The sequence below is a fragment of the Jaculus jaculus genome, chromosome 13 (genome assembly GCF_020740685.1).
Source record: "Jaculus jaculus isolate mJacJac1 chromosome 13, mJacJac1.mat.Y.cur, whole genome shotgun sequence".
Classification (NCBI taxonomy): domain Eukaryota; kingdom Metazoa; phylum Chordata; class Mammalia; order Rodentia; family Dipodidae; genus Jaculus; species Jaculus jaculus.
Window position 1 is genome coordinate 49263400 of NC_059114.1, and position 27732 is coordinate 49291131.

A 27732-nucleotide genomic window follows, 5' to 3' on the forward strand; every position below is an offset into this window, starting at 1 on the left:
TTCCTCGGGAAGTCCTGTCACCTCTCTGAATCCCAGTTTACCAACCCTCATCATGAGGATGCTAATGCTGGCCCAGCAATTGTCAAAGATTTTAGAAACTCAAGTGAGGTCAATTGTGTAAGTTGGCATGGTGGTTGTAGATAAAATCAAGTTAACAATGACTTTGGAGGACCTTCTCACTGCCCAGTTCAGGAACCCAGTACAACATGTAGACACCTTAAATAACCTGCTTGGGTTTCTTGCCACTGCAAACTAACTGCCGGACTGCAAAGGTAACGCTAGACTAGCTGATCCTGGGATGTCAGAGTCTCTCGGCCCTGATTCCCGTCGTCTGCCTTCCACTGTCATAGGCATGTTGGTCTCACAGATGCATGCACCTCTTTTATGCAACTTTCAGTGGGTGCTGGAGAGTTGAACCCAGGCCAGAAGGCTTTGCAAGCAAACACCTTTATCTGCTGAGTCATCTTGCCAGCCTCTGAAAGTTTTCTCTTTTTAACCAACTGTTGAATTCTTACTTGACAGGTTTTTAATTGTTATTTTTATTTATTTGAGAGTGACAGAGAGAAAGAGGCAGATAGAGAGAGAGAATGGGTGCGCCAGGGCCTCCAGCCACTGCAAACAAACTCCAGATGCGTGTGCCCCCTTGTGCATCTGGCTAACGTGGGTCCTGGGGGAATCGAGCCTCGAACCAGAGTCCTTAGGCTTCACGGGCAAGAGCTTAACCACTAAGCCATCTCTCCAGCCCAATTGACAGTGTTTTTTTTTTTTATTTAATTAATTTATTTATTTATTTGAGAGTGACAGACACAGAGAGGAAGACAGATAGAGGAAGAGAGAGAGAATGAGCGCGCCAGGGCTTCCAGCCTCTGCAAATGAACTCCAGACACATGCGCCCCTTTGTGCATCTGGCTAACGTGGGACCTGGGGAACCGAGCCTCGAACCGGGGTCCTTAGGCTTCACAGGCAAGCGCTTAACCGCTAAGCCATCTCTCCAGCCCTTGACAGTGTTTTTAATGCTTTGAATATCACCTCATTTCCATGGGTTTCTGATGAGGTTAGCTATTAATATTGCTGAAGATCACTTGTATCTGGTGAGCCAATTCTTTCTTGATGCCTTCAAGATTCTAATTGACCTTTTTTTTTTCCTTTTGAGATGAGGACTTGTATAACATAGACTAATGTGGAACTTGTCAGTGGCTGAGGCTGATTTTAGATTTACTTAGTCTCTCAAGTGTTGGAATTACAGGCATGCCCTACCATGTCCAGTTTTCTTTTGGCTTTTAGCACTCTGATTTTTTTTACAATCATAATTCTTTATTTTATGTTAATAGAAGTATTAACAACTATGTACCTTTCCAAGTTTATTGCACTCCAAGTAGATTTTTTTACCTCCAGAAAAAGATCAGCAAGGATTGCCAATTTTAGTTCATTTATTCTTTTCCTTTTTAAAGAAAAATAAATCATAATTAAACAAGACAGTGAATATTCCTATATAAAAGCATTAAGAGTCTGAAGATTCAAGAAATAAGTTTAAAAATACACATGTATACTTTCTTGATGCCTTGTATAAGTACATCTTGGCTGTATCTTTCCAGAAAGTGCAACATTTTGGTGAGTCTACCAATCTTTCAACTAGTCACTAAATTTTTCCAAAGATTAACATTCTTTTTTTTATCAAATATTTTTATTTTGATTTATTTATTTTGAGAGAGAGAAATAAGTAGAAAGAGAGATAGAAAGAATGCTTCAGGGCCTTCAGCCACTGCAAACGAATTCCAGATGCATGTACTACCTTGTGCATCAGGCTTACATGGGTCCTGGGGAATCAAACTGAGGTCCTTTGGCTTTGCAGGCACGTGCCTTAACCGCTAAACCATCTCTCCAGGCCAGGGTTAACATTCTCAGATAGAGCTCTGTGTTAACTGGGGTAAGGATTCTGAGGTCTGCTGGGCATGGGAGGTAGGCTTCAAGAACTTTAGCTTCTTTTTAACAATGCACTTCATGGAATTTCAAGCTTTTTAAAAACAAAAATCCCTCCTTAAAGAGAAGCATTGATGGCAACACATATGTGATAGGGAAGCCATTTTGTTTCAGATGGCCTGGTAGCCAATCTACATGGAAAAGCTTCTGATGGCACAAGGGGAGGCTCAGAGAGCTTTAGCGCCATTGATTCTTTCAGAGAAAAGAGAGACAAGACACAAGGCACACCATTTTTATTTTATGAGGAAATTCAGTCTGGACACATTGGAAAGAAAAAAATACACAATCAAAACTAAACAGTTTCTATTTTTTTCACTTCAGTGTCTTTGACATACAACGATCTCCACTCAACAAAACCACTGTCTTGTATGTGACGCTGAACATCTATAGTCTTCAAACACAATTTCTGTTCTATTAAATACGTGTGAAGTCACTACAGTGATGTAAGTAGTGGTGCACACCTTCATGATTTTCAACTAGGGTGGAGTTAATATATGACATTCAAGTAAATTTCACTGTTAATGATTCATTAACATTATCTTTGCATGTTCTTGAAAAACCGAAGAATTCTATAGGGATAGCAAGAGAAGACAAGTGAGGAGTGGAAACTGTGCTTTCATGTATAAAACTCCAATACACCAGATTCACCCTAGTCATACAGCACTGGTTGACTGTAGTTCTGAAACCTGACATTTGTACATGCAAGTTACTTGGCTGTTCACTAGTCAATAACTGCAAGGTAAGATGAATATCTTTGTAACAACATAAAATTAATTTAAAAGTCAATCAAGAAAACGTACCAACAATGGTTGACTGCAGGGAAGTTGACTTGTGGGTGATACAGGTAGGAACAATTACCTTACAGACCCCAAACCTTCATTCTTCTACTTTGGGAGTGTCTACTGTCTAACTGGAAGCCAAGTTTCCTTAGTATTAAAAATATATTTTACATTCAGCCTGAGCATGTTTGTTCCCAATTCATTGCTGGGTCCTCCTTGATTTAAAACCAAAGTAGTCATGAAATTCAATCTTTTGAATATATGATTTTTTTTCATTGACTGATAATCAATAAATATTTACTGAGAATATAGGGAGTGCCTACTCTCAACCTACCAGTGCTTAGAACGCTGGGGGTGAACGCTGGGATGTTGTCTTTGAAGTTGCATTGAAATCTCCCAGAAAGGAAAGATTTGGGGGGGGTGGCAAATTACAGTGTGATTCAATGTAAGGGAGGCCTATGTGGTCAGATGTGTGTCATACACCTGACCTGTATGAGGCGCTGTGTCGTCAGGAGCAGGTTGACTCTAACAGGTGGTCTTCAAGAAGTTTTGGTGTCTGGGACAGCTCCAGCCAGCCAGGATTCCCCAGGAGGCTGCAGGGGCTTGGCTGAGGACAGGGAGAGCCGGCCAGGGTTCCTTCCCTACTTCGCAGGCCCTTGTTGAAGTCCACGCCCTGTAATTCTCCTATGCTGGCCTGTAACTCGGCCTGCAAGCTTGACACAGGCATGGGACTTTTCTGAGGACAGAGCATACGGCACAGGGCCGTGGCACACACAGACAGACACCAACTAATGTGACTCGGTTGGGTGGAGGGATGGCCGTGCCCGGCGCTGCCTTGGGCACGCTGCAGATGGCAGCCTGCGTGACGGCTCGTTTCGCGGCGTTGGTCGAGTTGCCCAAACCGATGCCACCGATGACGGGAATGCCAACTCTGAGTCCTCTTCGCCTGCTTAATGGAACATCGGTGCAATCAGCAGCAGCAAAGGGAGGACGGACTCTCAGTGGCCAATCACGCGTGGTCAATGCGTTCGGTCCCGGGGCTGCGGCCAGCGGCCCGGCTGTCGCCGAGACGCCAGCTGTGAACTGCGTATTTGCAGCGAGGGGAGAGCATCGCCGCTTCGTGGGCATTGGACCACTGCGTGACCCACCGTCCCAACACCGCAGACAGTCGCGCTCATCGGAACCGAGCTGACGTCCTTCCCGTCACATTCATCTTCTCACCTGTGTCAGGGCGCAGAGACGAGTCGTTCGATGGGTTTTTGCTTCCCACAGCTCATTCTCTGTAAGGTCTGCAGGCCCCGTGTCTGCAATTGTGCAGTTTCTCTTGCAGCCTCTGGTTGACCATTTGTTAAGAGGATGTTCCTGGGGTCAGTCACGGGCAAGAAATGACTGGCTCGGCCTGCAAGAGTGCTTCGGTCGCATCCAGGTTCCTTGATGTTCACGCTGCGCGGTGATTCCCCAGATATCCTGGATTCGCTGCCCGCTACCTGCGCGGCGTGCAAGTCCAGCTCGCTCCCTGCCAGCCCGATTTCAACGTGATTTAGTACGCAAGTTTATCACAGTTACAGTTAGTTGAGCTTACGGCTGTCCAAACCCGTATCTTTCTTCCAGCTAGGGAAGCTTTTGACCATTATTTTTTCGAGTACACTTTCTGTCCATTTCTTTATTTTTCTCTCTCTGAAACTTCAAGTTTATTTGGTTCACTTGGTTTCCTCAGGTCCCTTAGGCTTGCCTCACTTGTCTTCATTCCTCTTCTTTCTACTCCTCAGATTCATTAATAGCCATCGTTCTCTGTTTGCAGAAATTCTTTGCTCAAATCTGCTGTTGAACCACTTTAGAAAATTTTGTATTTCAGTTCCAGAATTTCCATGTAGTTCTTTTTAAAATTTTATTTTTGTTTATTTTTATTTATTTATTTGAGAGCGATAGAGAGAGAAAGAGGCAGAGAGAGAGAGAGAGAGAATGGGCGCGCCAGGGCCTCCAGCCACTGCAAAGAAACTCCAGATGCGTGCGCCACCTTGTGCATCTGGCTAACGTGGGTCCTGGGGAATCGAGCCTGAACCGAGGTCCTTATGCTTCATAGGCAAGCGCTTAACTGCTAAGCCATCTTTCCAGCCTAATTCTTTTTTAAAAAAATAAAAATTCGACCTCAATATTGATAATTTTTTAACCATAATTTTCCCAGCTTCCTTCATTTCTTTGTGGTATCCTCTTGAAGTTATTGATTTACATAATCTGAAGCCAAGTTGTTCTCACACAATGTTAACAAGCAGGGTTCTGACTTAACATGTATAGAAGTTTATTCCACTTAAAGCAGAAAAATGATGCTTCGCTTTCAAAGAATTAAAACATAACAACCAATAAAATAGAAAAAAAAAGTGAAATGTAAAGCTGATGTGACAGAATTTAGGTCTTTTTTTTTTTTTAAAACTGGGTTTAAACCAAATTTCATAGATTTTTAAAGTGCTTTAGCTTGAAAATTCATCCAAAATTTTTGTTTCATTATTTTTGTTGTATGAAGCACTGTGTGGCATTAAAAAGGTATATATGAAATTAATAGTTACTTGAGTACTGAATGAGGGAAAACTCATTTAGAACTCAATTATGATACTCACTTTTTTTTTTTTTCTTGAGATAGGATCTCACTCTAGCCTAGGCTAACTGGAAATCACTCTGTAATCTCAGGCTGGTTTCAAACTAATGGCAATCCTCCTACCTCTGCCTCCTAAATGCTGGGATTAAAGATATGCACCACCATGCCTGGCTAACACTTTTTTTCTCAAGTATCACAATATTTATTGTTAGATACAAGTATATAAAATCAGGGCATGAATATGACTTGATAAATTAAATAGACTTAATTTCAATACTATAATAACAGGGACCAATTCAATTCTCACTACTTGTTTCACACCCACAAAAAACACTTCAATGGCCGGGCATGGTGGTGCATGCCTTTAATCCTAGCACTCGGGAGGTAGAGGTAGGAGGACTGCCATGAGTTCAAGGCCACTCTAAGACTACATAGTGAATTCCAGGCTAGCCTGGGCTAGACTAAAACCCTACCCTACCTTGAAAAACAAAAACAAACAACAACAACAACAACAAAAACTCCAAACCACTGCAAGGGCATTAATGATCTCTTAAAACTGATCAGTTTTGTGCAAGTAAACCATGTTTATTTTATTTTATTTTTTTACTTTTTATTTATTTTATTTATTTATTTGAGAGTGACAGACACAGAGAGAAAGACAGATAGAGGGAGAGAGAGAATGGGCGCGCCAGGGCTTCCAGCCTCTGCAAACAAACTCCAGACACGTGTGCCCCCTTGTGCATCTGGCTAACATGGGACCTGGGGAACCAACCATGTTTATTTTAAAAAGACTTGTGCTATGGGCTGGAGAGATGGCTTAGCGGTTAAGCGCTTGCCTGTGAAGCCTAAGGACCCCGGTTCGAGGCTCCCTTCCCAAGACCCACATTAGCCAGATGTACAAGGGGGTGCACACATCTGGAGTTCGTTTGCAGTGGCTGGAGGCCCTCGTGTGTCCATTCTCAATCTCTCTCTCTCTCTCTCTCTCTCTCTCTATCTGCCTCCTTCTCTCTCTGTCGTTCTAAAATAAATAAATAAAAGTAAACAAAATATTAAAAAAAAGACTTGTGCTAGATATTAAAATCTAGCACATAAAGCATGGCTAATACTCTTAATAATCCCCTCTTATGCTATAAAATATCCTTAAATAGTCTCAGTCATTTAAGAATATTCTGAGGTTATAAAATTATTTCATTGTCATGGATTACAATGTGCAAAATTTAGGATCCAGTCAGAAAGTGACTTTTTAAAAATGTGAGACAAAACTATAGTAACATAAACCAATGAGATGAAAATCTAAGGTCTTTTGGAAATTAAGTCTAGTATTTTTCAGTAGTCTTTAAAATATGTAATCAAGTCAAATGAATGTAAACCTAGGTAAATAGTCCTCTTTAACTTTTTTATTTATTATTTATTTGCAAGCAAGTACAGATAGGGAGAAGAAAGGCAGAGACAGGGAGAAAATGGGCACATCAGGGCCTCCAGCCACTGTAAACAAACTCCAGATGTTCCTTAACCACCGAGCCATCTCTCCAGCCCCCTAAACCTAGGTAAATAAAAACATATTTTAAATCTAGTGTAGTGGTGACACCCGTAATCCCAGCACTTGGGAACCAGAGGCAGAAAGACTGCTACAAGTTCAAGTCAGACTGGGCTAAACAGAAAGTTCTAATCCATACAAAGATACAAAGTAAGCCCTTGTCTCAGAAAACAAAAAATAAATAAAGGCATAATTCATAAAATATATAATATATACATCCAGATGATGGACTAGTGTTCAGTACTATAGAGAAAGATTTATCAAGCCATAAAAGTATATGCAAAACATTAAAAGCATAAAATAAACAAGTCAACTTGATATGATTCCAAGTCTATGGTATTCTGGAAAAGCAGAAGTTATGGAGACAGGAAAAAGAACAGCAGCTGCCTGGAGTTGAGGGAAGTCGGTGAGGGCTGAATAGACAGAGCTAAGGGGAACTTTAGGGCAATGATCCTACTCCATAAGATTCCACAGTGGTAGATTTATGACACTGTATATTTGCTCAAACCCACAGAATTTATAAAACCAAGAGTGAGCTCTAATGTAAACTCTGGTCTTGGGGTAATGATGTGTCAACATAATTTCATCAGCTGTAACAAGGTGCTCTGCACCCCAGGTGGGGTTGTTGCTAATGGGAGAAGGCTGGGCATGTGTGGGAGTTGGGCATATGGGCAATAAATTGGAGCATTTAAATTAAAATTAGAGAATGGGCATGACAGGGTCTTTCACCACTTCATACGAACTCCAGACACACATGACACCTTATGCCTCTGGCTTTATGTGGGTCCTGGGGAACTGAACCTGGGTCATCAGGCTTTTTAGGCAAGCACCTTAACCTCTGGGCCATCTCTCCAGTCTAGTTCTTATTTTTTTCTTTTCTTTTAAAAGATTTGTTTATTTATTTATTTATTTTGAGAGAAAGAGAGGGAGAGAGACAGGAAAGATAGGGAGAGAGAATAGGTATGCCAGGGCCTCCAGTCACTGCAAATGCATTCCAGATGCCTGTGCCACCTTATGTATTTGTCTTACGTGGGTACTGAGGAATTGAAACTAGGTCCTTAGACTTTGCAGGCAAGCACCTTAACCACTAAGCCATCTCTTCAGCCCAGCTCTTATTATATATATAATATTTAAAAATTTTTTGTTTTCAGTTTTTTTTATTAACAGCTTCCATGATTATAAAAAAATATCCCATGGTAATACCCTCCCTCCTCCCACTTTCTCCTTTGAAACTCCATTCTCCCATCTCAATCAGTCTCTCTTTTATTTTGATGTCATGATCTTTTCCTCCTATTATGATGGTCTCTTGTAGATAGTGTCAGGCACTGTGAGGTCATAGATATCCAGGCCATTTTGTGTCTGGGGAGGGCACATTGTAAGGAGTCCTACCTTTCCTTTGGCTCTTACATTCTTTCTGCCACCTCTTCCGCAATAGACCCTGAGCCTTGGAAGGTGTGATAGAGATATTGCAGTACTGAGCACTCCTGTCACTTCTTTCCAACACCATGATGTCTTCTGAGTCATCCCAAGGTCACTGCCATATGAAAAGAGAAGATTCTCTACCAAAAGTGAGAGTAGCATTAATATAAGGGTATGAACAGTAATAGAAGTGCTTTTGGGGCAGTTTGATAAGCACAGTATATACATTTAGCCAGTCAGCAGCAGACGTTACACCCCTAGGGCTCATAACTACCCCTGTTTTAAGTTTTCAGTATCAGGGTTGTATTCTCTCCCATGGAGCGGGCCTCCAGTCAAATTAGAGGGCAGTTGGTTTCCACCACAACAGATGTGCCATTACTGCACCCATTGGCTCACTTGGCCTCTTCACTGGTGTTTTCTCTTTCTCCCATTGAACTGCATGCAAAATGGCTTCTTCCAGCTTTCTGTCAGCTGTTCTACATGAAGGAGGTTATCAGCTCAGTTCCAGCAGGATTTCTCAGTGGTACAAGGTTCACTATGTTGCTCAGACTGGCTTCAAACTCCTGGGCTCAAGTGATCCTCCTGTCTCAACCTCCTCCCTGGTAGCTATGGTTGGACTTCAGGTGTACACCACTGTGCCTGATTCTAATTTGGGTGTTTTGTTTGTTTTTGTTTGTTTTGTAATGGTTGCACTCAGGTTCACATTGCTGGCAGAAAACACCTGAACAAGAGCAGCTTGTGGGGGAAAAAGCACATTAGGCAGCTGTGAACATCCAGTAGGGTTGGACCAGTACACCTCAAGACTCCTCCCCCCACCAGTTACACACCTCCTCTAGCAAGCTTCCATTTCCCAAACTGCCACCAGCTGGGGTCCAAACATTCAAAATACATGACGTTATGGGAGGCAGTTTACATTCAACCCACCATATTGTGCAAACATGAGAGTCTGCCGTGTAAAAAGTCAGGCATGCCTGAGCTGAGGGGACTGGAGAAGCATTGAGGGGGTTGGAGACATTAGACTGGCTTGGACTACCTGGCCAGTCAGTCTAAGGGAAAAATGGGGAGCTCCAGGTTCAGCCAGAGACTCAGTCTCGGGGAAAGAAGGTGAAAGAGAAACAGAGGACGACAACTAATGTCTTCCTCTGTCCTTTACAGACATGAACACAGGGTGTGCACATCTGTGCGCACACACACACACACCATACCACCACCACCACCACACATACAAAGTACACACACAGAAAAAGAAACAAAAAAACCAAAGTGATGAGGGAAATGGCTCAGTAGACAACGTGCATGCCACATAGATACAAGGATGAGAGTTTGGATCCCAACACCCATGAACAAGCTGGGTGGATGTGGTGGCTCACCTGCAATCCCAGTGCTCAGCAGGTAGACAGGGGATTCCTGGGCAAACTGGGTAGATACACTAGTTGAGTTGATGAGCTCTGGGCTCAAGTGAGAGATTTTGCCTCTCAGTAAAGTGGAGAGCAACTAAGGAGGACACTCAATATCAACCTCTAGCCTCCACCTGTATGCATGCATCTCCATGAATGCCAACATGCCTACGTTACCACATGTGAACAAAACAAAACAAAACAAAACAAAAAGGGTCAATGTACAGTTCTCCCACAATGTATGAAGATACTGATTTGACCCCACTCCTATCAGTCACTGGAATCTCTCTCTCAATTGAACAGACAAAATATATAAATCTGTTGTTTAGACAATTAAACCGCAAAGAAAAGGCCCTAACAGGTCTTCTTAATTAGTCCCCCAATCCCTATTTTTTCTAGCATTCATTTGAACCCAGTAAACTAATAAATCTCAGTAACCCCAAAGAATGTGCATTAGAGATCACACGGAGGAAGAAACAGCTTTCGACGGCGGGGCACTCTTGGGGGATGAGCTCCCTTCCAACATGGGTCACAGCCTTAAGGCATTTCAATAAATGCCATCTAAGGCCTCAGTACTTAGAAGATAGTTGGTTAATGACACACACATGAAGTGAGTCACAAAGCAGAATGGTATTAAAAACTGGATGTGCCCGGGCACATACTATATTAGAAAAGTAAGTGTGGTGTCCAAACACACCAGGCGGTAGTACGATGAGACTAAAACAGAGATATTTCTCTTTCTTAAGAACTATATTCTCAAAGCTTAGGAGATAGCTCAGCTGTTCAAGGTGCTTGCTGTAAAACGTGTGGGCCAGAGTTCAGTTCCCTAGCCAACCACATAAAGCCAGAGGGTATTTGTTTGCAGTAACAAGAGATCATGGCACATGTACACACACACACACACACACACACACACACACACACACACTCACACAAATAAATAACTACAATTTAAACAAACTATATTCTTTTTGGGGCTGGGGAGATTGCTTAGCAGATAAAGTGCTTGCCACTCAAGGTGGAGTACAAGAGTTCAATCCCCAAGCCCCACGCAAAAAGCTAGACGCTGTAATGGACTTTTTTATTCCAAGTTAAAAAGTCAGAAGTCAGGCTGGAGAGATGGCTTAGGGGTTAAGCGCTTGCCTGTGAAGCCTAAGGACCCCGGTTCGAGGCTCGGTTCCCCAGGTCCCACGTTAGCCAGATGCACAAGGGGGCGCACGCGTCTGGAGTTCGCTTGCAGTGGCTGGAGGCCCTGGCGCGCCCATTCCTTCTCTCTCTCTGCCTCTTTCTCTCTGTCTGTCGCTCTCAAACAAATAAAAACGAACAACAAGCCAGAGGCTGGTGGTGGTGGGCTTCTGCGTCCCAGCGTGCTGACACTGATGGTTTCCCAGGAGCTCGTGAGGAGCACAGCACAGAGCAGCAGAGCAAGAATCCGGAGGGAACCCCTGCCGTAAGTGAGGAGGACACATGAGGAGTAACCCTCTGACCTCCGCATGCACGCTGTGCACACGTGTGCTCACACTCACACGCAATCACACACCAACAAACAAACCACAAAGACAACAGGACAACAATCCATTCTTTCTGATGAGCTCTACTTGACAGAGTTTTAACTTGATGGATGGGGTAGAGTAACAGGCTACTGGTGAAAATGAGTCGTCCTCCAAATTATTTGTAGGTCATTAGGAACAACGTTTATTATTTTTTGGAATGATAACCTCTAAAATAGTGTTCTTGCTAATAAGCAGCATAATTGTCACTGGGGGAACTTGCTAGAGAAGCAAACTGTCAGGTCCCACTCCAGCCTTACTGAGTCAGGAACTCTGGGGTGGGTGGGGCCAAGAAACTGTGTTTTAACAAGTCGTCCTGGTGATCCAGCTGCCTTACCTGCCCATATTGAAGTCATTAAATTATTTTCCTGTTTATTGCCAATATCTCCCCCCTTTTTCAAATTACAGTTAAGTTTTGGAAGTTTGGAAAATGAAATGCTATAAAAAGATGACAGAGGGCAAAAGTTGTTTTGATACATTTTCCTAATGAGAATATGGTGCTTTATGAAAGAATTTTGTGTCTGGCAGTTTGAAATGCACATTTCAGACAGAGTGGGGGATACTTATGTAAAGCAGAATCTCTTTCTTGAAGATGAGAATTCCAGAACTCTTGACAAATGGCCCAAATATTTCTTCAGAACTGTATCTATTGTGATAAAATATCATCTTGACCAAAGAAAATACTGAAAAGAGACCCAAGTCTTCAATACAAAGTTTTAAGTAGAACGTTTTATGCTGTGCATATGCTGAAAAACTATTTTTCTTTAAAAAGTTTCCATAGTATTTTGTTAATTTGTTTCAAATTTTAAGAAGCTACCAAACTATTATGCAAAGTGATTATACCTTTTTGCCTACACAACATCAGTGTATGACAACTGAAATTGCTCCCCTTCCTCACCAACTTCTGGCATTTGCTATGTTGGTGTCTATGGTGATCTTAATTTGCATTCTCTGAAGGTCTGATGGTGTTGAACATCTTTCCATGTATTTATTTACCAGTTGTATGTCTTTTCAGTCCCTTTTTATTTAAGAGGAAATAAACACATATGTCCATATAAAGTCATAGATTTTCAAGCTGGGTGTGGTGGTGCACGCCTGTAATCCCAGCACTTGGGAGGCAGAGATAGGAGGATCTCCATGAGTTTTAGTCCACTCTGAGATTACATAGTGAATTCCAGGTCAGCCTGTGCTAGAGTAAGACCCTACCTTGAAAAACAAAAACCAAAAGCAGTTGAGATCTGAAATAAACAACTCCAGAGGATTTTAAAGCATGGTTGAATGAAGAAAATCAACAAAAAGAATTAAAGAATATGGCTGGAGAGATTTCTCAGTAGTCAAGGTGTTTGCTTGCAAAGCCTAATGACCCAGGTTCAATTCCCTAGTACCCATGTAAAACCAGATGCACAAAGTGGCACATGCATCTGGAGTTTGTTTGCAGTGGCTAGAGGCACGCCCATTCTCTCTCTGTCTGTATCTCTCTGCTTACAAACAAATAAATAAAATATTAAGGAAAAAGAATTCAAGAATGAATTCAAAGCATGGATGAGGAAAATGGAAACAAATCAGCAAAAAGAACTCAATGCACTTCTCAAAAACAAAAAAAAGAAATGAAGACAATTAAAAAAAACTTTGAGAGATAAAGGATAAAGTAAATGGAGGAAAACCAACAAAAAACTGATCTCGTTATATAGTGGAATAAGCTCAGTGATGATACAATCAAATGCAAGAATGAACTCTAACAAACAACTAGAAAGTCTAATCAAGAAATAAAATTGGAGGGCTGGAGAGATGGCTTAGCGGTTAAGTGCTTGCCTGTGAAGCCTAAGGACCCCGGTTCGAGGCTCGGTTCCCCAGGTCCCACGTTAGCCAGATGCACAAGGGGGCGCACATGTCTGGAGTTCATTTGCAGTGGCTGGAAGCCCTGGCGCGCCCATTCTCTCTCTCTCCCTCCATCTGTCTTTCTCTCTATGTCTGTCGCTCTCAAATAAATAAGTAAAAAAAAAAAAAAAAATTAAAGAAATAAAATTGGAGGCAAGTACCTCAACTGTTGAGCCATCTTTCCAGCCCAAGAAATGAAACTGGAATTTCACAGAAAGATAGAGATGTTGAAAAAAAAAAAAAGACAACAACAACAAAATAACTTTTTAAAAAGGCTTCCAAGAAAGCCTCTCCAACAGAGTAGACTGTATGGAGGACAGACTAGTAAAACTTGCGGACAAGACAGAGGAAATAGACCAGCAGTCCAAAAGAAACGATAAATTTAAAAAAAGAAAACATATGAATAGAATATAAGGGGAATGTGGGGCACCTTAAAGAGACCAAATTTGGTCAGATCATGAGCATACAAGAAGGGGAAGAAATACAGGCTAAAGGCTTAGAGAACATCTTCAAGAAAATTATCAAAGAAAACTTCCCTAACCTTACAAAAGTGAGTGTCACAAGAGTCATGTAACACCAAATAGATAAGACTAGAGAAGAAACTCCCCACATCACATTATATTCAAAACTATCTTTCTCTCTCAGGCTGGAGAGATGGCTTAGCATTCAAGGCACTTGCCTATGAAGCCTAAGGACCTAGGTTTAATTCCCTATTACCATGTACGCCAGATGCACAAGGTGGTACATATGTCTGGAGTTCATTTGTAGTAGTTGGAAGTCCTTGCATGCCCTTTCTCTCTCTCAAATAAGTAAATAATTAAAATAGTTAAAAAAACTTTCATCACTGAAAATAAAGCAAGCATTTTAAGAGCCACAAGAGAAAAGCAGCTTGCTATATACAAAGGCCAAACCATAATAATTTCTATAAAACAGATCATATATTGGGGCATAAAACATGTTTCAACAAATTCAGAAAAATCAACATAATTACATGCATTATATCAGACTACAAAGCTGGAGATTAACAAGGAAAGCAACAGAAAATCCACCAACACCTGGAGGCTGAACAATTCACTATTAAATAATGCATGGGTAGTCAAAGAAATCAAAAAGGAAATTTAAAAAATTCTGAAACTGAATGATAATGAAAACACAACATATCAAAACTTATGGGACAGAATGAAGGCAGTCTTAGGAAGGAAGTTTATAGCACTAGATGCTTTCATTACAAAAGCAGAGAGCTCTCAAGTCAACAACTTAACCATTCAACTAAAGGCAATGGAAAAACAAGAACAATTCAAGCCCAATAGTACTAGATGTAATTTTTTTTTTTGGTTTATTTTTATTTATTTATTTGAGAGCAACAGACAGAGAATGAGGCAGAGAGAGAGAGATAGAGAGAATGGGCGCGCCAGGGCTACCAGCCACTGCAAACGAACTCCAGACGCGTGCGCCCCCTTGTGCATCTGGCTAACGTGGGACCTGGGGAACCGAGCCTCGAACCGGGGTCCTTAGGCTTCACAGGCAAGCGCTTAACCGCTAAGCCATCTCTCCAGCCCAATGTAAATATTTTTTATCAAGATCAGAGCAGAAATCGTTGAGTTAGAAATTAAAAAACTAAAAAGTTGATGAATCAAAGAGATGGTTCCTTAAAAAAACAAAACATGATTGATAAACCTCTAGCCAATCTGTTCAAAAAGAAAAAAAAGAGAAGGCTCAAATCAACAAGACCAGAAACAAAAAGGGAGATGTTACAAGAGAGCATAGTGAAATTTGGAGAATCATCAGGACATATTTCAAAGATCTATATACAATAGAATTGGAAAGCCTGGAAGAAATGGATAAATAGCTTAACTCCTATCACCTAACAAAACAAAACCCAGATAAGATAAACTACCTGAACAGACAGACACATAACATCAAATGAGATTGAAGCTGTAATTAAAAGCCTCCAAACAAAAAAAAAAAAAACCATCCAGGCCCAAATGGTTTCACTATTGAAGTCTACCAAACCTTCATGAAAGAACTGAAGCCAATTTTCTTGTTATTCCACATAATTAAAACGGTAGGACTGTTCTCTGATTCCTTCTATGAAGCAAGTATTACACTAACACCAAAACCAGACAGAGACACAAGAAAAGACAACTACAGATTGATATCCTTGATGAACTTAGATGCAAAAATTCTCGATAAAATTCTTGCAAACCAAATTCAAGAACACATGAAAAGCATCATCCACCCTGATCAAGTAAGTTTCATCCCAGAAATGCAGGGTTGGTTCAACAAATGGAAATTGATAAATACAATACATCACAAAAGCAGACTTAAAGGCAGGAACCACATGATCATCTCTCTAGATGCAGAAAAGTCCTGCTGCTTTATTCACAATGGCTATGAACCGGAATCAGCCCAGATGCCCATCAACAAATGAAGATGTGGCATATACATACAATAGAATTCTATTCAGCAGTAAGGAAAGATGGAATAATCAAATTTTCAGGAAAATGGAGGGACTTGGAAAAAATCAAGCTAAATGAGGTCATACAGACTCAGAAAGACAAATGTTGCATGACCTCTCTCATGTGGTTCCTAACCTGAACTGCATCACTTAATTGTAAGCCATAATAAATAATCAACAATATGGACAAGGTACTAGAATGAAGATAGGAAAAAGGGGAAATAGGGAGGTAAGGGAGGAAGGGCTACTTGACAAGTCAAATGGTCAGCAAAAAGAAAAAGAAAGTTATGGAAAGCTTGGGGGTGGAGGTGGAGAAAGGAGGGGAGTGGGGGGAATACACAAAACTAATGACAACATGAATCAATTCCATAGTAACCTTCTTCCTGGATACTGTTCTACAGGTCCCCCTACAAGTCAATAAGGGGGAGGGGGACCTGAACAGAAAGGTTACATGAAAGGTGGGGAAAGCATAAATCCCAGGGCCCAAATTGGGTTTCCCTCCAAGAGACATGAGGTCCTCAAAATAATACAGGCCATTGCCAAAACACTTGGTTACCTGCAAGAGCTAAAAAGTAAGTCCCTATTGTTGAAGACACCACAGTCTGTGGCCACAGGACAAGTGACCATGCTGGAAGTGACAGGGAATTCAGTTTCCTTCTGGCTGGAAAGTGCCATGTGAATAGCTGATGAATAATGGTTTCCAACAGGTTGAATAAGCAGGAGGTCCTGCCAGTTACAAAATCAACCAGCTGAGCAAGAAGCACATACATGTGCAACAGTGGCATACAGCTGATGGCGGTAACCAACTGCTCACGGGTTGGACAAAATTCCCTCAGTGGGAGAGAACTCATATCTGCTCTGGGAACCAAACCAGATTCCCTCGAATAGGAAACTAATAGGAGACAGAGAGAACCTCCACTGCACGCTCTCTCTCTCTTTAAAAAAAAAATTCCCTTTTTTTAAAAAAAAGATTTATTTATTTATTTAGGAGAGAAAGAGGCAGAGAGAGAGAGAATGGGTGCACCAGGGCCTTGTAGCCACTGCAAATGAACTCCAGACAAATCTGCCACCTTGTGCATCTGGCTTACATGGATCCTGGGGAATCAAACCTGGGTCTTCTAGCTTTGCAGGCAAGCACCTTAACCGTGAAGCCATCTCTCCAGCCCACTTCTACTGCTCTTTAACCAAGAAGAGTGGATATACACATCAATAAATCTGTCTAATAACTAGGCTTATCCCTTTTTATTCAAATTGTTCTCACTTTTGGTTGGAGAATCTGTTCTATCTTACAGATGGAGGAGATTACTGGGGAGAATAAGGACACATCAGTACATCAAGAAGAGACAGCTGACTGTCTACCATTAGATGTGTCACCTCCACTTCACCTTCTCTGGGCCCAGAAGTCATTGCAGAGGAAGTGGTGACACAAATACTGCCCTCATGAGTAGCCTGAAAATCAGTCCCAGGGAAATGGTGACCGACACCGTGGTCATTCAAACCTCGTCAAAACAGAGATACAGAGAGAGCAACACTTAATCAGATCCCTATCTTGCCCACCAAAGCTTAGGGAACACTGCCAAAGAGGGGAAATTAAGACTATAAAAACCTCAGACTGGGTAGGAATATCCCGAGGCACCGTGTTTCCCCCATCCCTGCAGAGACTGACTGTGGCCTCTTGGTCCCCACAATGAATACCATTAACCCTACTGAAAAAGTCCCTCAGCAAAATTAGGGTGGGACAGAGGAGGTCTGAGAGTACAATTGTTTTATTTAAATAAAAGCAATAAAAAGCTGGGAATCATTTAAATGAAGGGACAAGTTGCATATATATATATATATGTATATATATATATATATAATTTATATACTTAGAATCATTCATATATATGTGTATACATATGTACATATGTGATGAAATGTACTAAGCAATAAAACTGAATTAAATAATTCCATATGACATGGATAAATCTCAGAGTAGTTGTACGGAGTGCAACAAACCAAACAAAATAAGAGTTGACACTGTGTGATTCAATTTATACAAGTTTGAGAAAGTGTGGGTAATCTACAGCGACAGAAAGCAGATCTGTGGCTGTTTGGAAAGGGAGATGTGGTGAGGTATGTGAGGGAGGGACCACAAAGAAAGAGGGCGATGGGAATAGTTATCTGCTTGATGGTTTTATAGGTGTATACATATTGTTAAGAGATGTTAAAAATCTGTGGAATCTTATCTCTAGGAAGCTCTAGTTTTATATTAAACAGACTTTCAATTTTCTTATCTCTAGTCCCTGATAAAGAAATATAAAAGAAAAAAATATCTTTCAGGCAAAGCCTTATGTATGTCTGGCATGCCATGGCTTTGTAACAGAATTCTACTCCACCCCAAGGGCCCCAGCCTTCTCATGACAATCAGCGGTAACAAAGAAACAAAAACAAATCAAAGGACCATAAAACAGGTGGAAGCAAAACTCAAAACTGGTAAGCCAATGACTAGTTGTGCCTTTTATTTTGCGTTTGCAAGGTTAGGTGGCTCGCCTGGATATTGCAGTAAAGAATAAAACTTCAGGGCTGAGGAGGCTTAGCGGTTAAGGCATTTGCCTGTGAAGCCTAAGGACCCTGTTCGATTCCCCAGGATACACATAAGCCAGATGCACAAAGGGGTGCATGTATATGGAGTTCGTTTGCAGTGGCTGGAGGCCCTGGCACGCCCATTCTTTCTGCCTCTTCATTTCTCTCTCTCTTTCCCTCAAATAAATACATAAATAAGTAATTAAAAAAATAAAACTTCAATCACATTTGGCAATTAATGTCAGGGAAAATGGTAAATTCTCGAATGCGTTCAGCATTTGATTAGAATTTCAAAGCCTGCTTTAATTTCACAGAAACCTTGTTCATAACTTTAGGTAAATTAATGCAAACATGAGGTTATAATACACTTTGGAAGTTGTGCTGATCCAATGTTTACATGTGGTCTCCAACAGTGGAGAACGATTAGGTTTCTTGTTCAGTCTTGACAAATTACCACGTCAAGTGTGTGATTTCCAACAGTTGCAAAACTGTTCACTTTATTTCTCCTGGGTTTTTTTTTTGTTTGTTTTTGTTTGCAGAGGTAGGGTTTCACTGTAGCTCAGGCTGACCTGGAATTTACTATGTAATCTCAGGGTGGCCTCGAACTCACAGTGATCCTCCTACCTCTGCCTCCCAAGTGCTGGGATTAAAGGCGTGCGCCACCACGCCTTTCTACGTGTGTGTGTGTGTGTGTGTGTGTGTGTGTGTGTGTGTGTGTGTGTGTTGTTTGTTACGTGCCAACTTCCTAGGTTTTAATCTCTTTTTTTGGGGGGGGGGTTAATTATCCAAACTAACAAACAGGCAACTCAAAACTGTCCGCTACTAAAATTCTCTTTTCCTAATAATTGAGAGCAGGGAACTTTTCCGCGAGGCCTCTGGGCCACCGGTTCCCCGCTTCCTTCGCTGACTACACTTCGCATTGCCGGGTCGCGGGTTCCCAGCTCGAGAGCACAGCTTGCACCTGCTCCCAGCAGCGCCCAGTCTCGCCGGCCGCTCAGCCCCGACGCGCTCCTGCAGGGCACGCGAGGCCCCGGCAGGGGTCGCTGCAGCCTCGCGGCTATTGTGCCCGCGGGCGGGGCGGACGGGGCGTGCGGACTGGCCGGCGCCGAACGCGGGGGTCTGAGCCGAGCAGCGCCCCGGCCTCCCGGTGCCGACCTCCGGGTCTCCCAGGGAAACGGACACGGCGACCTCGCGAACTGCAGCGGGGTAGAGGGGGGCTCGGGTCGCCGCCGGAGGCTGCAATCGCTCAGACCTGCGGGGGGGGGGGGACCACCTCCGCTCCGCCCCCCGCGCCCGGCCGAGACCCCGCCCAGGAGGGACGCTCCGGCGGCGCGGCGCGGCGCAGCGCAGGCGTTGGGGCTTTTGCTCCGAGGCTGGCTTTATTCATTATTTATTTATTTATTTATTATTATTATTTTTTGCCCGCTGTACGTGGATTGCTCCCACCCCACGCGCGGTCGTAAAGAACTTTTTACCCGCCCCTCCGCCCGAGCCTCCGCGGCCTGGAGCGCCCCCGGCCCGCCCACCCGGGCCCCTCGGCACCCGCGGCTCCTCCGACTCCCGGCTGGTGGGAACCCTCCGGCCGCAGCCGCGCTCGGTCGCCCGCGGCTGGGCCGTTTACCTGTGCGTGTGTGTCGGGGGGCGGAGGGGGAGACCTTGAACTTGACCCCCACGCGTGCCCTGGGGATGAGCTCGCGGGCCCCGGGACGGAAGCCGCGCCCCTCCACAAGCTGAGTTCTCCCGGGTGGATTCGGTGAGCGGCCCGCGGCCGATCGCAGGGCTCTGGCCGGGGAGGCGGGCTGGCAGAGGGAGCAGCCGAGCGGGCGACGGAGCCTCGCCGCAGACCCCCGCGCCCCGTTTCTCTTGTGCGTCGGGGGGCTCCGCGCTCGGCCGCGTGCGGGCGGACTGCAGTTCCCCCTCACCCTCCCACCCCGGCACCCCCGGGGAGACCGAGTCCCGCCCTTTCCGTGCCTCTCATCGCCCGGCAACTTGTCGTCCGCAGGTCCACGGGCGCGGAACGACCCCCGGCGCCGGTGCCCGGTTCCAAGAGAGCCGCCGGAGCCGCACGATGCGCGGGGACGCGCCGCCGCCCTCCGCGCCCAGCTCCGCCCGTGCTTCCCCGGCCGCTCCCGGGCTCTGACTCCTCCCGGCCTCCCCCGTCCGCCCTCGGCCGGGCTCCGCGACCCACACCCCGCCGCGACCTGCTCCACCTCGCCGCCGCCGCCGCGCCCACCACGGATCTCGATGCTGCGCGCTTGAGGCCAGACGGTTCCAGCAGACATGGGCTGTTTCTGCGCCGTCCCGGAAGAATTTTACTGCGAAGTTTTGCTCCTGGATGAATCTAAGTTAACCCTCACCACCCAGCAGCAGGGCATCAAGGTAGGCATGACTGGGATGCCATCCGGTGTGGGGGGGAGGGGAGAGGCCGACCCCCCGCCCTGCGCCCACATAGTGGGTGAACGTATCAGGGAGACTTAACTTGCACTCCCTTCGTAAGTAAGTTTGGCATCGCTAGGGGTACTCGACGCCCCAGCTCCCAGCTAGGAGAACTCTGCACCTAGGCCCATCGCAGACCCTCCCAATCCCAAGGCGCAAAATTGAATATAGGGCTGCACTCCACCCTCAGGACTTAAGGAAGGCTTCGCCTCCACTTGATTTGAAAACTCTTTTTTTTTTTCTTTCCCCCTTCTTGATAAGGTACTTGGGTGAGTCAACTAATTCACACGCTGAAACATTAATCATAAGGTCGTTGTGTTGTGTTTCCTGGGTTTGTACTCGGGTAAGGCTGCATTTGCACAGAAAATAATTTCCCTTTCCGCAGGCGAGTTGGGTTTATTCCCACATTTAAGTAAACATCTCTCAAGGCGACTCCGTGATGACTTTGCTCCTGTTTTGTAGTCGTTAACCATGCGTTGCTACTACTAACCTGTGAACACAAAAACCCGAGGGAGCTGGCCGAGACCCACTTCCTTAATTTTGACGAGCACTTACGTTTATACCTGACAATCCGAGGATGCGCCTGCGCGCTTGTTTCGCTGCTCCAACAATTACCAAGGAGATCTGAGTCTCCAGCGTCTTACTGTTTTGTTTCCCTTTTTTCCCCTTCAGTTTTAAATCACTCACGGAGGCATTTTGGATAATGCCAGCTGAATGTGTGGTGACGGACCCTCCCCCCGCCCCCGCAGAGAACTCCAGCTCTGCCTGTTCAGTATCTTCCTAGGCTTGTCATTGCAGAAGTTAATCTGAATGAGGTGGGACCTGGGCATTTCCTTGTGCGAGTCTGTTTTACCTAGGTTTATGCCTCCTAGAATATCGTGTTCCTAGCTAGAAACCTTGCTAGTTCTGCGTACAAGATTCAGATTTTTGCAGGTGTAATCCTTTTGCAGCAGGAGGCAATAATGATCATTTAAAGATAGAAGATTGTTAGCTTTTCCTTGAGGAAATCGTTTAGAATATTGTTTCCCCTGTAATTATAATAAGCACAATTCATTCAGATTCCCATTTCATGTCCCCCCCAAGAACAATAAAACGGTCTTTAGGGGGAGAGTGTTCATTTTGCATTTTAAAAACATTTCTCTGTAATTCCCCAAAACCTTCTCACCCACCCAAAGAAATCAGGAAAAGAAAAGTACTTTACAAGGTTATGGGAGGTTTTGTGGTGCATTATGTGAACAAAATGGGCAAGAAAAGCTGCTCATGGTGGCACACACCTTTAATCCCAGCACTTGGGAGGCAGAGGTAGGAGGATTGCTGTGAGTTCTAGGTTAGCCTGAGCTAGAATGAGGCCCTACTCATTCTAGGGGGGGAAGGCAAGAAAAAAAAAATCAAAACATCCTTAGTTCTTAGGAATACTTATATTCTCCATTGTGGGAGTGGAATCAGAAAAAAAAAAACAACAACTGGGGATGATCTGATACTAAAACAACAAAGAAGTCTTTCTGAAGTGCAGAGTCTACATTCATCTGGAGTCTAGCGTCATCTGCATCTTGGCCTTCCTGTTTAATCATGAAAGCCATATCCCTGTCAGCTGCGCAGTGCGTATATTATTCTGTCAAGAGGACAGCAAGACTTGGGATCAAATGGAATAAAACTGTGAAAGAATCATGAAGCAAAAAGCCTGACCCATAATTATTTTTAATAACTCGATGGTGCTTATTCTGTTTTATAAATAGGTTGAAAATTGGTGAGAGATTCAAAGGCAACAGCATCTTCTTAATACTGTTATTTTGGCTGTGTGCCATGTAACTAAACAATAATTTAAGCAGGCTTGGATTGGAAGTAATCATTTCACAACAGGCTTGGCCTCTTTTGGTGTCACAAAAGCATGCTGTGATTATTTTGATGGCCATGTGTGTAACACAGATGTCTGCTGAAGTTAACCACATTGTGTGAAGTACTACACTTCCCTACAAGTGCATATGCTAAACCCCTATTTACCTACTTGTGGTGTGTACAGAATTAAGCATTTGTATATTTTTCAGTGATATAAGGTATGCAACGGTATTTCACATGTAAATGATAATCACACATTGCAGGAACACGTGTGCTATTCTGAACATATTGGACCTTTTAAAGTCCTTGTCCTAGCCTTCCTACATTATGGTATATAGGTACATTACTGGATATTGTATAAATTAGATAAAAGTAGCTTCCACTTTAGCCCATAAATAAAAGCATGAACAATTACTTCCGCGTTAATAGTCAGTTGCTACTGTTGTGGTGTTTTCCCCTGCGATAGTATAGTTGATGGCTTTGGTTATTATCAATTAAAAAAAGAAAGTGAGTGCAAGGCCAGAAGTATTTCTAAGGTAGAAGAGACCCAGATACTTCTCTGTGAAAACAGAAGACAAACACCTACATCTTCAGATACTAGAAAATGAGTAAATTTGGATGAAAAAAAGTATGGAGTCTCTTGAGTGTTCAAGAAAGATGGGAAAACACAAATCAGTCTTTCAGGTAGTTTTTCTGAAATTTAGCATGCTAAGGCTATTTCTAAAGTTTTGAAGCTTGAAAAATTCATGAAAATTTAGTTCTGGTTGAAGCTGTCCAGGAAACTTGCATCTTGGAAGTACTGGAAGGATGATTAAAAAAAAAAAAAGAAGGTCAATATTGTGGGCGAGTGGCTCAGTGGTTAAGAACGCTTGCTATGCAAGCATGAGGGCCTGAGACCATCTGAGTTCACTTCCCCAGGACCCATGTAAACAGCTGGGCAAGGCCATGCATGCCTGTTAACCCAGTCCCTTGGGGGGCAGAGACTGGAGAATTGCCAAGGCTCATGAAAACTTAGCTTCAGGTTATGACTTCTTCTCAAGAAAATACATGAATTAATATATAATTAATATATAAGGACATCCCATGTTCTCCTCTGGCCTCCATGCACACTTGCATGGGGCCCATACATCTTCACACACATACACACACACATGCATATATCACATACCACACCACATATAACATACACAAGCTACCCCCTCCCCAATAAAAGAAGAAAAATAATCAGTGCTAGTGGAAAAACAGTGAAGACTTAGTCATCAATGGCATTTCAAAACTTGATTCCTCACTTTATATATATCATGTTACTGAAAATACATTATTTAATTTTATTTATTTATTTGAGAGAGAGAGGCAGATAGAGAGGGAGGGAGAGAATGGGTGTACCAGGACTTCTACCCCCCTGCAAAGGAACTCCAGATGCATATGTCATCTTGTGTATCTGGCTTACATGGATATTTGGGAATTGAACCTAGGTCATTAAGCTTCACAGGCAACTGCTAGGCCATCTCTCCAGCCCTGAAAACACATTTTTTTTTTTTGCAAATACTTTGAATACATTGTACTCCTATGTCATAATCACATATTGTTTAGAAGTCTTGATTTTTAACCTTATGTGCTTGATGTTAATGTGTTTCTTTTTGTATTTTTATCATAACAAAATTTCCTGGAAAATGAAATAAAATAAAAGCCAAGTTAAGCAAGTAACATCAATTAGCTTATTTTCTTCAGCAAGTAGAAAAAAATTTGATTTTATATTTTAAAAGTACATTTAAATATTGATTTTGTGGTTGGCCATCTTTCCTATTCTTAAATGGAATGGGGACATTCCTTTTTTTGTTTGTTTGTTTTTGTTTTGTTTTTTCAAGGTAGGGTCTCACATTAGTCCATGCTTGACCTGGAATGGAATTGACTATCTCAGGGTGGCCTTGAACTCAAGGTGATCCACCTACCTCTGCCTCCCAAGTGCTGGGATTAAAGGTGTGTGCCATTACTTTTTTTTTTTTTTTTTGAGGTAGAGTCTCACTGTAGCTCAGGCTGACCTGGAATTCATTAAGGAGTCTCAGGGTGGCCTCAAACTCACGGCGATACTCCTACCTCTACCTCCCAAGTGCTGGGACTAAAGGCGTGCGCCACCACGCCCAGCTTTTTTTTTTTTGGTTTTTGAGGTAAGGTCTCACTCTGGCCCAGGCTGACCTGGAATTCACTATGTAGTCTCAGGGTAACCTCGAATTCACAGCAGTCCTCCTACCTCAGCCTTCCAAGTGCTGGGATTAAAGGTGTGTGTCACCATACCTGGCCTGACAGTTACTTTTGTATAAAATTGTTTACATATTTTATGTCTTTCCTTTTGTTTTCATTTTTTTAAAAAATATTTTATATATTTATTTGTGTGAGAGAGAAAGAGGCAGATAGAAAGAATGGCTCACCAGGGCCTCCTGTACCCACTACAAATGAACTCCAGACACGTGCACCACCTAGAGCATCTGGCTTAATGTGGGTGCTGGGGAATTGAACCTGGGTCTTTAGGCTTTGCAGGCAAGTGCCTTGACTGCTGAGCCATCTCTCCACATCCCCTTTTTGGATTTTTAATATTTTTATGTTATTTATTTGAGAGAGAGAGAGAGGGAGGGAGAGAGAGAGAATGGGTGTGCCAGGGCCTCTAGGCGCTGCAAATGAACTCCAGGTGCATGTGCCACCTTGTGCATCTAGCTTACATGGGTCCTGGGGAATCAAACCACTAAGCCGTCTTTCCAGCTCCCCCCCCACTTTTATTTTTTTGAGACATGATCTCACACTGTAAAAAGCCTGGCTTAGAATTTGCCTTAGCATCCTGAGTGTTGGGATTATAGCATCTATGAGCCACTGTGCCCAGCTTTTGTCTTTTTTTAATTTTTATTTTTTATTTTTCAAGGTAAGGGTCTCACTCTAGCCCAGGCTGACCTGGAATTCACTATGTAGTCTTAGGTGAACTCCAATTTATAACGATCTTCCTATCTCTTCCTCCCAAGTGCTGGGATTAAAGGGGTGCACCACCATACCCAGCTCAACTTTTGTCTTTATAGAAGGAATTTTACAGATTCTTAGATGATTACTTAAGAATTTGCTTGTAAAAAAAGAAAGACAAATTTTTTTTGTATTGCTGTTATAATAATGTATTATGAGTTAGAAGATTGATTATAGTAAACAAAAGTAGAAGTCTGAAAGAAGCTTGGTAAAATATTTTGTTTGTGCTATATTAAAAAAAAACTCCTTGGATTTATGTACCAAATTACAGATTGAAATGTTAGTTATGATGTAATTTTCCACAACTTAGATAAAAGTTTTTCAATGGAAAAACTTGATGTATTCTCATAGCACATCAGTGTGAAGGCAACGACTGTATCTCTTATGTGTTCAAACACGTATCATTTAGATGAAAATAGTTTTCTGCTTAAAAATTAATTAGAAAAAATTAATTAGAAACTTTTTTTTTTTTTTTTTTTGCATTATACCAGTGTTACATAGGTATTTGCATTCTTGTTTCAGAGGTAACCTCACTGGGCAAGCAGGAACTCTTTCTCATGCAGTTCATTGTTGGAGCTCTACTCCAGAATTAAAGATCCAAGTGTATATAAGCTGAAAGCTATTGGTTGTATGTTCAGCCCCCACAGTAGCTTTTGTCTGCATATTCTTTGCTGCTATCTCTATTGTTTATTCAAGTGAGAATTTCTGCTGTGGTTGGTCTCAGTTTTTTGAGTAATGTTTGTTCTGGGAAACTTTTGTTAGGCCCTTTGTAGTTCTCTGAGCTGGGGGAAGTAGAGCTCTTTCTTTTTGTTCTTTTAGAAAGCAAAACTTTAGAAAGCTCAAAGGACTTTTCTAAATCATTATTTGGTTCACAAAATTCTTTCCGGAAAAATATCACAAGGTTTGATAACAAGTTAGTCCTCAGAATTGCTGTTGCAGTTAGTATTTTCATTTCAGTGAGATTTGGTCCTCTGAATGAATACTGAGGTAGTGATTTTTCATAGATATAATGACTAAGTTAATGACAGTAAAATGGAAACTCAATTAACTTTGCCTTGTAGCTTTAAGATACATCATAGAATTTGTCCACTTACAACATACAATTCATCCGTTAACTGGTAAATAATGTTAACCCCTACCCATTCTGAGATTCCTGTGTGAATCCTGTAAGTCTGTTTTGATCCTTTGATTAGAGACTTCCTCATGAACCAGGAAAAAAAAAAGCAATTATAACATGAGGTTTTAAATTATATGGATTTTGTGAAGAATTGTGTTTTATTTTAATTTGGAACAGTAAAAAAAAAGTTTTCAGGAGACTGGGGGAGAACATGAAAAGGAATAGTTGTTCACAAATTTTATTAAGCATATATGTGAGCATTTACATATTTTGATATTAACCACATAACTTATAAAGTCAGGGGCCTTATAAATTCAGGTTGAAGCAGATGATCTTATGGTGACATGTCTATTAATATAAGCTGGCTTTGGAGCTTCGGAAAGATACATTTAAAAATATTTTTACTTATTTGAGAGAGAAAGAGGGAGGAGTGAGGAAACAGAGAGAGAGAGAGAGAGAGAAAGAGAGAGAGAGAAGCACTGGGTACACCACTGGCCTTCAGCCACTGCAAACAAGCTCCAGGGGCAAGTGCATCTGCCTTTATGTGGGTACTGGGGAATCAAACCTGGGTTGTTAGGTTTTACAGGCAAGTACCTTAACTGCTGAGCAATCTCTCCAGCCCAAGTTTTTTTTTTTTTTTTTTTTAATATATTTTTCCTGAAGTAGGGTCTTGCTTTAGCCCAGGCTGACCTGGAATTTACTATGTAGTCTCAGGCTGGCCTTGAACTCACAACACTCCTTCTACCTCAGCCTCCCAAGTTCTGGCATTGAAGGTATGTGCCAACATACCCAGCCAGAAAGATATTTATCTTTTCTCACTTTTACCTTCTTTAATAAAGAGACAAATAATTATAGTTACCTTATACATTCTTGGGGTCCTGCATGTGGTGAGCACCCATAAACAGTTGACTTTCCTCTTCCTTCTTTCTTAATTTCCCCTTCTTATGCTGGCTCATTGCTGTCTGGAGATAGGCCCAAACTTCACTGACCCTGCCCTGCTGGGAAGGTAACCCAGCCTGCCCAGTAGCGCTCTCTCTGTCTTACCATTCAGAACTGCTTCAGTTTCCCAGACATTTCAGAGTTTCTTGAGACTTTATGTGTGGGATGCCTTCTAACTGCTGTGTCCTTTTACCTTTCCCCAAATATCTCTTCTTCTGAACCGTCCTTTAAGACTTGAATCA

General features: G+C 42.6%; 1 protein-coding gene and 1 pseudogene across 2 annotated transcripts in view; one reads left to right on the top strand and one right to left on the bottom strand.

Annotated features, from left to right (window-relative positions):
- Positions 1-3267: 3267 nt before the first annotated feature.
- Positions 3268-11921, bottom strand: LOC123454061 (annotated as a pseudogene).
- An 8426-nt stretch (positions 11922-20347) lies between these two features.
- Epb41l4a (erythrocyte membrane protein band 4.1 like 4A) overlaps positions 20348-27732 on the top strand; it is a 266656-nt gene continuing 259271 nt past the window's right edge. For both annotated transcript variants that reach the window (XM_004652565.3, XM_045132757.1), the window contains exon 1: positions 20348-20535. In XM_004652565.3, coding sequence (XP_004652622.1) covers positions 20437-20535 — 99 coding nt within the window. In that variant the 5' untranslated portion in view covers positions 20348-20436. The remainder of the gene's footprint in view (positions 20536-27732) is intronic.